Source organism: Lepidochelys kempii, chromosome 5 (assembly GCF_965140285.1).
Source record: "Lepidochelys kempii isolate rLepKem1 chromosome 5, rLepKem1.hap1, whole genome shotgun sequence".
In the NCBI taxonomy this organism is placed as follows: Eukaryota; Metazoa; Chordata; order Testudines; family Cheloniidae; genus Lepidochelys; species Lepidochelys kempii.
Window position 1 is genome coordinate 60,642,246 of NC_136384.1, and position 13,477 is coordinate 60,655,722.

Consider the following 13,477-nt stretch of genomic DNA (forward strand, 5'->3'; position numbering starts at 1 on the left):
CCGAGCCCTAAGGTGGAAACCAGACATGTCATTTACCCGACATGCCTACCACATTGTGAAACATTGGGATGCCTGGATATCAGGAGCAAGTGTTGAATCTCCAGTAAATTTGCCCTTCCTAATGCAAATGGAACAATTCTTAGAGGGTGTTCCTGAGGAAATAGAAAGATACATCCTAGATGGGAAACCCAAAACTGTAATCGAGGCAGGAGAGATTGGAGCCAGATGGGTGGAGGTGGCAGAGAAGAAGAAAACTGGTCGCAGTTGGAGCGGAGACCAGAAGGGACCACCCCAGACCACACCCTATTACCGGGGGCCGCCCAAAGCCCCACCTACCTCCCAAAGAACCCTCCAGACCCCTTATCGTCCCACCACCCCGTTCTCCAGCAACCCTCCTCGCCCCAGTGACCCGTCAGCTGGACGATGTTTTAAGTGTAACGAGCTGGGGCATGTAAAGGCCAACTGCCCCAAGAACCCCAACAGATTACAGTTCATTGCACCGGAATCACACCAGAGGTCCACAGGCCCAGATACCTCCCAGATACCCTTGGAGCGGAGGGAAACTGTGAGTGTGGGTGGGAAGAAGGTCACCGCGTGGAGGGACACCGGAGCACAAGTGTCAGCTATCCATGCTTCCTTAGTGGACCCCAATTTAATCAACCCAGAGATCCAAGTGACGATTCAACCCTTCAAGTCCAACTCTTTCAATTTGCCTACAGCCAAGTTGCCTGTCCAGTACAAGGGCTGGTCAGGAATGTGGACTTTTGCAGTCTATGATGATTATCCCATCCCCATGCTGTTGGGGGAAGACTTGGCCAATCACGTGAAGCAGGCCAAGAGGGTGGGAACGGTCACCCGCAGCCAGGCTAAACAAGCCGTGGGGCCTAGCTCTGTTCCGGAAACTTCTATCCGGGCCCGGTCAGAGGTGATGGACCCGGACCCCAGGCCAATGTCTGCAACAGCAGTAGTGGATCCAGTCCCAGAGACCCAGACGGAACCAGTCCCAGAACCGGAACCAGCCAAACAACCAACACCAGACCCCGTGCCAGCACAGAATCCAGTACTTGCAACCTCAACACCAGAGGGCCCCACCGAACCTGAACTGGCAGCAGCCGATAACCCTACACAAGAGGCTCAGCCGGAGCCTGAATCCCAACATAGTGCACCAGCGGAGAGCGGTTCACAGTCAACAGAAACAGCTCCATCCCCTATATCGCTTCCAGAGGGACCAAGCCTATGTCCCCAATCCAATGAGGAACTGATGTCTCCAGCATCAAGGGAACAGTTCCAGACCGAACAGGAAGCAGATGAAAGCCTCCAGAGAGCGTGGACGGCGGCACGGAGCAACCCACCGCCTCTCAGCTCTTCTAATCGATCCAGAGAATTAAAGGTTTGTCAGTTTACAGCCCAGGGAGGAGACGACGCTGAGTGGCCTGAAGGTGTCTATTACGAAGGGAAATGTGCTGGTGGTGTGGAAGAGGTGAACCTCTCCATGACCCTTGGGCGTATGCAGCGACAGCAGATCCAGGAGCTGTGCACTAGCTACGCGCCAACGTTCTCAGCCACCCCAGGACTGACTGAACGGGCATACCACTCCATTGACACAGGTAATGCTCACCCAATTAGGGTCCACCCTTACCGGGTGTCTCCTCAAGCTAAAACTGCTATAGAACGGGAGATCCAGGATATGTTACAGATGGGTGTAATCCGCCCCTCTGAAAGTGCATGGGCATCTCCAGTGGTTCTAGTTCCCAAACCAGATGGGGAAATACGTTTTTGCATGGACTACCATAAGCTAAATGCTGTAACTCGCCCAGACAACTATCCAATGCCACGCACTGATGAACTATTAGAGAAACTGGGACGGGCCCAGTTCATCTCTACCTTGGACTTAACCAAGGGGTACTGGCAGGTACCGCTAGATGAATCTGACAAGGAAAGGTCAGCTTTCATCACACATCTCGGGCTGTATGAATTTAATGTACTCCCTTTCGGGCTGCGAAATGCACCCGCCACTTTCCAAAGACTTGTAGATGGTCTCCTAGCAGGATTAGGAGAATATGCAGTCGCCTACCTTGACGATGTGACCATATTTTCGGATTCCTGGGCAGACCACCTGGAACATCTACAAAAAGTCCTTGAGCGCATAAGGGAGGCAGGACTAACTGTTAAGGCTAAGAAGTGTCAAATAGGCCTAAACAGAGTGACTTACCTTGGACACCAGGTGGGTCAAGGAACTATCAGCCCCCTACAGGCCAAAGTGGATGCTATCCAAAAGTGGCCTGTCCCAAAGTCAAAGAAACAGGTTCAATCCTTCTTAGGCTTGGCCGGTTATTACAGACGATTGGTACTGCACTACAGCCAAATCGCTGCCCCACTGACAGACCTAACCAAAAAGAAACAGCCAAATGCTGTTCAGTGGACCGGAAAGTGTCAGAAGGCCTTTAACAAGCTTAAAGCGACACTCATGTCTGACCCTGTACTAAGGGCCCCAGACTTTGACAAACCATTCCTAGTAACCACAGATGCATCCGAGCGTGGTGTGGGAGCAGTTTTAATGCAGAAAGGACCTGATCAAGAATTCCACCCTGTGGTGTTTCTCAGCAAAAAACTGTCTGAGAGGGAAAGCAACTGGTCAGTCACTGAAAAAGAATGTTATGCCATTGTCTACGCTCTGGAAAAGCTACGCCCATATGTTTGGGGACGGCGTTTCCACCTGCAAACCGACCATGCTGCACTAAAGTGGCTTCACACCGTCAAAGAAACTAACAAAAAACTTCTTCGGTGGAGTTTAGCTCTCCAAGATTTTGATTTCGACATCCAACACATCTCAGGAGCTTCTAACAAAGTGGCTGATGCACTCTCCTGTGAAAGTTTCCCAGAATCAACTGGTTAAAATCGTCCTTGAGATGTGGAAAATATTGTTAGTCTTTATGTACTTGGTAGTATATTTAGAGATGCATGTGTCTTATTAACTCTGTTTTCCTAGAGCTCCAGGAAGAAATCCCAGCCAGTGTTTCACCCTAGCTGAGATTTGGGGGGCGTGTCATAAATATAAAGGGAAGGGTAAACCCCTTTGAAATCCCTCCTGGCCAGGGGAAAGCTCCTCTCACCTGTAAAGGGTTAAGAAGCTAAAGGTAACCTCGCTGGCACCTGACCAAAATGACCAATGAGGAGACAAGATACTTTCAAAAGCTGGGAGGAGGGAGAGAAACAAAGGGTCTGGGTCTGTGTGTAGTCGTCTTGGCCGGGGACAGAACAGGAATGGAGTCTTAGAACTTTTAGTAAGTAATCTAGCTAGGTATGTGTTAGATTATGATTTCTTTAAATGGCTGAGAAAAGAATTGTGCTGAATAGAATAACTATTTCTGTCTGTGTATCTTTTTTGTAACTTAAGGTTTTGCCTAGAGGGGTTCTCTATGTTTTTGAATCTAATTACCCTGTAAGATATCTACCATCCTGATTTTACAGGGGGGATTTCTTTATTTCTATTTACTTCTATTTTTTATTAAAAGTCTTCTTGTAAAACACTGAATGCTTTTTCATTGTTTTCAGATCCAAGGGTTTGGGTCTGTGGTCACCTATGCAAATTGGTGAGGCTTTTTACCAAACCTTGTCCAGGAAGTGGGGTGCAAGGTTTTGGGAAGTATTTTGGGGGGAAGGACGCGTCCAAACAGCTCTTCCCCAGTAACCAGTATTAGTTTGGTGGTGGTAGCGGCTAGTCCAAGGATAACGGGGGTAATATTTTGTACCTTGGGGAAGTTTTGACCTAAGCTGGTAAAGATAAGCTTAGGAGGTTTTTCATGCAGGTCCCCACATCTGTACCCTAGAGTTCAGAGTGGGGGAGGAACCGTGACAGGGTCTTTGGAGGTTACCATTGTAAAAATAATAATAAGTCTATAGAAAATGTCACTCCATGTAATCACAGTGCGCCACATTCTGACGACGTTACTCATGTTGAGAATGCCTTTATCTGCATATAGTCCCATTTTCTTTTGTGGTGTGCAGTTTATTATTTTGAAAAAGAGGAGCCAGCCAGTTCTGCTTGTCAGCACGTGGTGGGTGGGGTCGGCAGTGGGAAAAGAGGCGGGGCAAAGCCTCACTCCTCCTGCCACAATTTGAATGACATGCATCCCTTAGAATAGGAAGGGAATAGCCCCTGGGATATCCAATGTGTTCTACCTGGCCCTTACACAGGCTGCATAACAGTGGGGAGGGGGAAGGTTCCTTCCTTATACACTCCCCTTCTGATGCATACAGGGCTGGCTCTAGGCACCAGCAAAACAAGGAGGTGCCAGCCATGGCACCCCTAGAAATGTGCCCCCACCACCCTAGCTCACCTTTGCTCTGCCTCTGCCTGCTCACCTGAGTGCGTCACCACCGTTCTGCTTCTCCCCATCCCTCCCAGGCTTGCCGCGCCTGGGCGGGAGGCAGGGAGGAGAAGCCAAGCAGCAGCACGCTCAGGGGAGGTGGCAGTGGTGGAGCAGAAGTGAGCTGGGGCGGGGATCGGTTCCTCTACCCCCTCCCCGCTCTTACTTCCTGCGCTCCACCCCCACCCTCGCTCATCTCCGCTCCGCCTGCGCCCCTGAACGCGCTGCCTCTCCCTCGCCTGAGAAGGAGGGGGGAAAAGCAGAGCAGCAGCATATTCAGGGGAGCAGGCGGAGCGGAGGTGAGCTAGGGCAGGGGGGTTGTTGGGGGGGGGGAGCCGCAGGAAGCAATGGGGGAGGGAAATGTAGCACGCCCAGGGGAGGAGGTGGGGCTGGGGATTTGGGGAAGGGGTTGGGAAAGGGCGGAGTTGGGGCAGAGCTGGGGGGAGAGCACAAAAAAAAAGCGAGGGCGGCCAAAAAATTTTTTGCTTTGGGTGGCAAAAATCCTAGAGCCAGCCCTGGATGCATACATCCATAAAGCAGAGATACACTCTGTCCCTTAGTTTGGTGGGAGAGAGTGGTTCTGCTCTTTGTGAATTTTAACTGAGGACTTACAAAGAGTGCCAGATAAATTGTCCTGAAGATTGAAGCAATACAAGCTTCCTTCAACTACCTTCCTATGTGCCTCAATCCTGACCAGAGGAGCGAGGATTATTCAGTCAGTCCTTGCTGTCTTTGCTGAGACTGCTAACAATTTTTGTCAATTATGATGGTAGTTTTTATGAAGTGGACAACTGTTTCCTAGTTGCTGGAATGAGGCCACCAAAAACTGGTCACAGTCATGTGATAAGTTGAGACTGTTACCAGTGCAGACCAGATCCCAATCAGTGACCAAGAAGTACTGGGCTCCATACTACTGCCAACTTCCTGAACCATCCAGACCATATTTAAGAAAAATAAAATCGGTTTCTTTATTACTTCTGCTCTGAGATACAGAGACCCTTTAATAGCACCAGCCACGGAAAGTAACATTTAATCAGTTGGACTCTCCAGATCCTCACCATCGAAAGAGAAGGTATAACACAATGGCTCTTCCTAACAGTTTCCAGAATGTAAGTATCAGATACAAAGGAGATTCTGCTCCATTGCAGGAGGCCTGGGAGACAGTAGAGTCATACGCAGAAGCCTAGTTCTCATCTATGGCAATTGTAACAAGCAAGGACAGGACCATGGTTGCTGTAGATCCCAATTATTATTGATAATGAAATTACAAATGTTTTACATGACCCAGAAATCACATTCAAGGGATTTTAAGCAATATGTAGTCTATAATCAATGGAATAGTTCACTGGAAGTGGGAAAGAATCAATATATTCAACTGTATGTTTTATTAATTGGCCCCTAATTTTCTTGCACTGAAATAATTAAACTAGAGTTTAAGAGTAGACTTGGGATTCCAAAATTCAGACAATATCACAAATGCAGGTTAGAAACATATGGCTGGATTCTGTGGACAGGGATACTGGTCACTTGTGCTATCTGAGCCACTTACCAAACCCACAGTAGGGGAGCAAAATGAGAAAGAATGACAAAGGAGAAATATATTAAATAAGAAAAATACTTATCATATGCACATGTATTGGCAGGGAAAGAAAAAAAATCAATTCTTACAATCATCATAGGGAGTATTTCTGTGAGAAAAGATTTACATTATTCTGGTATAGTTATTTCTTTGAGTCTTATACTGTATAGGCGTCAATATATTAATCTTCTCTCCTTTCCCCATACAGGTAAACTATCTATTTTCAGCCAATCCTAAGGAACAGTATTTTACTAGGCAAATGGCATGAGAACCCTTATTTAATTAACTGACTGATTAATCTTCAGTCTTTTAACTATATTTTACTAGATCATTGCTAAGAAGATATTTACATACAGTAACAGAGCTATTTTAAAAACATATCCCAACAGCCTCTGTGCACAAGTAGAACAGATCTTATGTTTCTAATTAGTCAGAGAGCAGATAAGCAGTAAAACACATTTATGTAAAAGGAGGGGATAGTAAACTTAACCTCACACCTCATAAAAAGCTTTGTAGTCATCCCAGTGGTGGCTCTCAGCATCCTGTAAAATACTTGTAGCACAAACTCTGACGCAGTAGTTGGTAACTTGAAACTGGAGAACGTTGATGAATTCCTGATATCCCTGGACAGGCACTAGGAACAGGGGCCTGTTCAGAGGGAATGATCAAAGAGGCAAAGATTTAAGGCCTGTGCAGTAGGAGGTAACAATCCACAGTACTACAAATGGTTTGGATTATTACTTATCAATCATTCATTTCCTCTTGGGCCTGAAGTCAGAGCCCACGTTCACTTTCAAAAAATCTGGTCTTTGTTTTGCAAACTCTTTGAAAATGTACATCTGCTGTTCTACAAATACGTATTTCTGCTTCAGACAAACTGCATTATCAATACATCATTCAGAAGTGAAAGTATTCTTCCCTATTATTACAAATCAGAATATTATTTTGTCATTCAATTGTCAATGTTGTTGGAAGACACTATGCACTATGTTGTTGGAAGACACTATGCACAATGTTGTTGGAAGACACTATGCACTTTTCAGCAGTAACTTTTATAAAGCTAGCATATAAACATGAGTCCCCTAGACTTACTCTTTTTAGTAAAATAAAAAGTGTAACTCCGCAGATGTGAATGATCATAAACAGTTTTGAAATGCACACAAATAGAATGATTTGGGCAATATTTGGGAGTAGATTCTGTCATGCACCAAGATACACTCATTGCAAGAGAGGGGAAAGCGTTAGGGATCCCATAATGGTTCTCTGATTCTGATGCTGCCCTGGCCCCAACCCTAAACTGCACTAAGTTACAACAACTGAGTATGGTCCCGCAGTGCTCTGCTTACACCTGCCCGAGGGGAGCTCAGTGCCATGCTCAACATGCTCCCATGGAAGGATGTGTGGAGGGGAGACTGGCCTGGGAACCAGTTCCACCGTTCTACACCAGTACATCAATTCTCTTTTTCACCACAGGAATCCTCAACTGGTCAGTAGCTCCAGCTTATATCCCCTTTGCCCCATTCAGGCAGAGCAACAGGGAGATAATAGGAGCTGAGAATCGAGGCTCTGTTTTTAAATTCAGATGTGAATCATAGCATACAAGATATTTTTAATTAGAAATCAAAATCATAATATTTTACTAGAGATGGTCAAAACTGGAACCTTAAATCCAAACCCCTTTAAGTTTCTGCTTGGGTATGCATTCAGATTTGAACTAGCACCTTATTTTGACTCTAGGTCATACTCAAATCCACAAGGAGCTCAGTTCCAATTCAGACATGACCAGAATCACACAGGATGAGCAGATCAAGAGATTCCTACTGTTCTGAGCCAAAATCTCCTAAGAACCACATACATAGTTTCAGGGCCATCAGGTCCAAGCATTAGCTCTGATTCAACCTCTAACCTGAACCCTTACCCAATCCTACTCTGGATCCCAACACCCCTTCTTTGACCTATCTCTAATTTTATTTAGCATCCATCTAAGACTTATTAATAATTACCCTCTTGTAAAAGTTTATTGGATACATATGCTCATGGTGCTTAATACAATCTTCATGACACCAACGTGCAAGAGGAACATATCTTCATGTTGTCAAACATTAAATTTTTTAACATTGTTTTTATGAAAATTAAGCTGTTGCTGCAGACAAAAATGAAATGGAAGTCCTCCATTCATCCATACCATAATATAGTGTAGACTGTATAGGAGTATTTGCTCAAGGTTAAGAAGTAAAGAATTTGCATTGCCTTGCCAATTCAGACCTTGAAGGTAAAAATCCATGTTTGTAATAACTATTTCAAGTTCTCAATATGTCTGATCTTTCCTAAAAAACAGTGCAAATAGTACTTTAAGTATAGGAAATATTTTGGGTATATTTACAAGTATTATAGATTATACATTATACCACTAAAATGGAATCAAAGTTCCATATCATCTATATTTGAATTAAAACATATTTAAAGGACTCACTTCTTGCTGGTCTCTCTCATTAAATTATCATACATCATAAAATGCTGAAAGACATGTACTGCTGTGGAGAGAACAGCATACAAGTTTTGCAGTGGAGCCTTGAAGGGAACTTCTTTGCTTCTCTCCTCCAACCTTTCCAGGACAGCTGTTGCTACTTTGCAGCAGGCCTCTACAAAGTTTGCTCTAATTTCCTGAAGAGAATCATCTCTGCATGCCAGAGCCAGTGGAAGCACTGTGTCAAGTTCTTCCATGATGTCAGAACAAAACTAGGGAGAAATAAATGTGGCATCAAGTTATTTGTACTCTGACAGCTCAGTAATTTATGTATGCCAGGGCCAAATTCTTGAATAATGAAATTGGCACAACACAAATATATTGAATCAGCCTTATAAAAATGTCAGTCTCTGGTACAGAAGGCAAATTTTTGTGCTGTATACCAGCACAGTACATGCTAAGGATTTAACCTTATATGAGAAAATGCCCTAATTTTGCTCATGCCCTCCCATCATATATATTTAATGGTGTTCAGAAGATAAGACTAATTCCTTCCAAACAGAGATAATTCTCTAAACTATTATATCATTTTCAAAAGCTATGTTTTAATCAATTTCTTGCTGCTAGTTATAGGGGGGACATTGTCATCTTCTGGCAAGTGTATGTATTGTTCTCAATAAAGCCATCTTACTAAAAGCCTGGACGCTCCTTTAACTAAACATTTAATAATTCTGCTTAGCATCAATTGCTTTCCATCCTAAATTGGTAAAACACTTGCAAAAATTACAACATTAAAAAGCTTTCACATATTATATATTCTTAGACTAACCATTTAATTTATCAACATATCTGACCTTTTAGCCAAATCAAAGAACTCCAATTTGGCCATAATATTCGTTATGCTGATTAATTAAATGGCATGCCTAAGGAAATAAATACAGGAAATCCTTTTATAGCAATGCTTCAAATTTTGAAAGCATATCATCATCAAATTGGAATGTAGCACTACAGACACTAATCAGAATGGTTTTGAATCCTTTTGATGCAAAAAATAAAAGGGTAAAGTTAAAAAGTTCATTTTGTTTAGTACAGACTATGTGTTAAAATATAACACAATATTTGGCATTGTATTTTAATGCCTTTCACTTTCTTTTTAACTCCATTTATATACAACTTGGAATATTAATGGCACTGTAAGCATGTCAAAGCTTGGACAGCAAACAACCTTGCCATTCTGTCTCCCGGCAAACTTCAGATCTTTGGATACCTGCCTTTGCAATTCGTTTTGGTTGTTCCTCCTCGTGGACTGTTTCCCAGGACTCCCTCATTTGCTGGATGTTTACTAGGCTCATTGTATAGACTGCAGCTGAAGACTCTTCTTTCTGCTCAAGCTGAAGAATTTTAGTTGAAAAATCTTCAATTGCTATTGTTATACAGTGTGCCACAGAAGAAGACAGGTCTTTAAATGCATTTCTCCAGCTAAAATCCAGTAAAGTAGTCTGAAATATAAATGTATATCACATCAATCCAAACTCAGCAATGAACATTACTGTTGTTACGGTTCCAATCTTATATGACTACCAGTATACAAGTTATCTAGAGATATTCTGTCATACTGTGAAAGCCATTCACATAAGTTGGAAAATACAACTCATAAACAATGAACTAACAATAAAAAGCATATGTATTTTTAACACAGATTAATACATATAGTAATGTTTCATTCAAATTGTTATTGGATTTAATAAAAATATCAAAATGTCATTTATAAAAATCTATTTCAATAAAACTATCTTTATTTAAGCAGCAGGCTGCACTTTACTTACCACATAAAGAAACCTTTAAATTCAATATATTTAATAAAGTCAATTAAATTTTATAGCCATTTTTATAGTTTGCAACATCAGACACCATGTAATATTCTCTCTTACTTCCCTAGTATGCTTTTAACTCAAAACCAGCAAACCAATACTGTGAATGGTAAACGGTTTAGAGAAACCAGATTTGGCATACCAATGCTAGAATTCGTTTCTTTAGTGCTGCATTTGGCCACAGTTTAAACTAGTCTAGGTCACAGGTGTTCACAAACCTGGCCAAAAAAAATAGAGACCTCTGAGGTGGATCTGAGGAATATCATGGACCACCCCCTGGCTCACACTAATTCTGTTTTGCACTGCTTTGATTGTGTAAAGCCATCTTAGAGCTTAAAGACAATAGTGGCCAACCGATAATGTCTCTAGTTTAAGGGGAATATTTCATGGCCTAACCTAACCAATTTCTGACATAAGTGGTATGGTAAGAGAGGGGAGGAGACAGGACTTTAACAACCCTAGAGGCTGCAATAGCCCATTGTGCGTATACACTAAGTTAGGCATTATAACCAGCCTGAAATTGGAAAAGCGCTTACATTGCTCTAACTTGTGCCAGGGACATAATTGATCCCACAGCCACCCCACAATCTGGGGAGTACAAAGACAGCACATATCTCCCCATTGTCTTCAGGTTCTGTGCTAGGTATAGCTCATCTGGATCAAAATACTTTTAATAAAGCTAACATTCAAACATAAGTCCCACAGAAAGATCCAAAGTGTATTTAAACAAGCTATTTGAGTCCTAAAATTTGGTACTGATTAATGAAATTCCACTACTGGGCAATGACTGACCTGGCAAGTCTTTTAGACTTAAATCCCCTAAACTCAATTCCAACATTTCATTGGTAAATGGAGGACAGACCAAGCCACAATCCTGCATGTGCTTTCTGCAAGGATTATGGCACTAAATGACTAGTAAAGGAACTAACACAAACCTTAGCAGTAAGCATCTGCATGATCAGCTACTAAGATTTCAGTACATTTTGTCAGCCTATCATATATTCAAGAACACATGGAATATTAAAGAAAGACCTTTATGTTTGTGCATGGTTTTGGTTTTCCTCTTTGTAACTGTGGCATTTTGTTCTTCTGATGTTAACTTTGTTACAGTATAACGTGTACCAAAAAAATAAAAATAAAAAAGATAATCCCCTTTGTCTCTTTACATACACATTTTGTATAGGATTTTTTCATCCTGAGCTGAGATTCTGCAGTCTAAAATTAATTGTAATATTCAAACAATTAACTTCTGGAAACAGGCATTTATAATGAGTATGCCAACAGAATCTATATTGATGACAAAGAGAAAAAGAAAAAGAAACAAAATCCTTATAAAGTGTAAGACTCTTTTCAAACTCACCTCTTTTACCTGAAGTAACTGTTCAGGATGCACACTGGTTTCATTTGCTCTAGTTTCCCCTATTAAAAGCTCCCCACTAGCTTTCTTCAGAACTCCTGCACGGTATGATAAGGGAATCAAAGAAAAGATTAATTCTGTAGAAAAATCTGCAGCCTACAACACCTTCTGATATATCAATATGTAGTATAAAAAAATTCAACAAGATGTAGTAGAATACTAATGTTGCGATAAAGTCAAATTCAGGTTATACACAACTCCTTTTATATAACCTGATGAAATCCACATCCCATTGTATTCATATTTTACACATATGCATAGATAACATATAAAATATAGTTCCTTTTGTCATTAATTCATTTTTATACTGATTGTGCAGTCACCTGTTTCTAGCAAGAATAGATAACTTTAGAGCAGCCATGTAAAAATTAATTTCTGTTCTTTGTTCAATAAATTAAATATATTATGTGGCACTATATATTTTAAACATTTAAGCGATTTTAAAATTCTGACACAAAAAGAATCAAATGGCAGCTAATTAAGTGCAATTATTATATCCAAAATAATGATCAGAGCAAGTACAGACTTCTTTAGAACTAATACCTCATTAGCAAGCCCAGTATATATGGCCCAGTCAGATACCATTGATCTCAATGGGAATTTTGCCACTGATTTGATCTGGAGTAAACCAATCACTGGGACAGAGGCCACCAATTGAGGGCCCAGTCCTGCAAACACTTACACATATGAATTGCCCCATGCAGTTATTTGCACGTGTAAGTGTTTGTACAATCTGCCCTTAGATTTACAGGACAGAGTACATGTCTGTCCAATGTTCTGAGCAGCACTAAACATACCACCAGTGCTCAACAAGTAAATAGAAGCAACGTAATTAATAATTTAAACATCCTTCCCTTTCTTAATATAGTTTACATACAATTCTGGTGCAGGTATTACTAATTTACTATGTCTTATGTGAAATTAAAGACAAGAAACAAGGAGCACTAAATGATAGAATGCTACCAAGCATAGCTAAAGAGTATTGTTAAGAGCATATATTAAAAGGTCTTCTGCCGCTTGAAGGCATTGGCAATACGTATGCTCAAAGTTTGGGGAAAGCTTTTCTGTTGAAGAAAACATCTACTTCTTTGAGATCCTTAGGATCTCATTTGTCTAAAATGGATTTTCCCTTTTTCTTAGATACTGCATCCTTTGAAGGAAGGCATCTTGCTTATGCTCTTAAACAGTGTTCCATGGCTTGGAATGACTTCCTCAAGTCCAGTCTTAAGTTACGTTAATGAAACTAGTTCCAGGGAAAAAAAAATTTTATTTTTAGAAATATGAAAAATAAAATGGCAGAATATAAAGATGGACAACACTAATCAGGTCACCCACTTCGCCTTCCAACTGCAAGTAGTTATGGGCTATACATTTAATTCTGCCTATTTTTAAATTCACTGTGTGCTGGAGCTTCCAATACTTCCTTTGAGAGATTGTTCCAGATTTTTAAGAGTTTGCTCTCAGAAAGTTTCTCCTGATATCCAATCTACCTGGGAATAATGAGCAGACACTGAGAAAGAAAATTTGTACTTTCTCTTACTATGTTAGATATTCATCTGCTGTAGTGTCCACACCCTTTCAATGTCAGAAGACTTACATTCTCTTATTGTCACTACTCAAGTAAGCAATATATAATTCACTCTTTTAATCTTTTATCAAAAAGTCAAACTGACTAGCCTCCATTTACACTGTCCTTCTGAGAACACCCTCCACTTTATTAACTTTTTCATTGAACTGACCAGAAGCGAACACATCATTTTGAAATAGATCCTC

At 41.4% G+C, this 13,477-nt stretch overlaps 1 protein-coding gene across 13 annotated transcripts in view; it reads right to left on the reverse strand.

Moving 5' to 3' along the window:
• Positions 1–13,477, reverse strand: part of KIAA0825 (KIAA0825 ortholog) — a 419,202-nt gene that overhangs the window by 241,724 nt on the left and 164,001 nt on the right. For all 13 annotated transcript variants that reach the window (XR_012158966.2, XM_078852812.1, XM_073344493.1 and 10 more), the window contains 4 exons: positions 11,648–11,742; positions 9,688–9,915; positions 8,423–8,688; positions 6,447–6,597 (listed from right to left, as the gene is read on the reverse strand). Coding sequence is in view for 12 of the 13 variants with exons in the window: in XM_078852812.1 (XP_078708938.1) it covers positions 6,447–6,597; positions 8,423–8,688; positions 9,688–9,915; positions 11,648–11,742 (740 nt within the window). In the remaining variant the exon portion in view is untranslated. The remainder of the gene's footprint in view (positions 1–6,446; positions 6,598–8,422; positions 8,689–9,687; positions 9,916–11,647; positions 11,743–13,477) is intronic.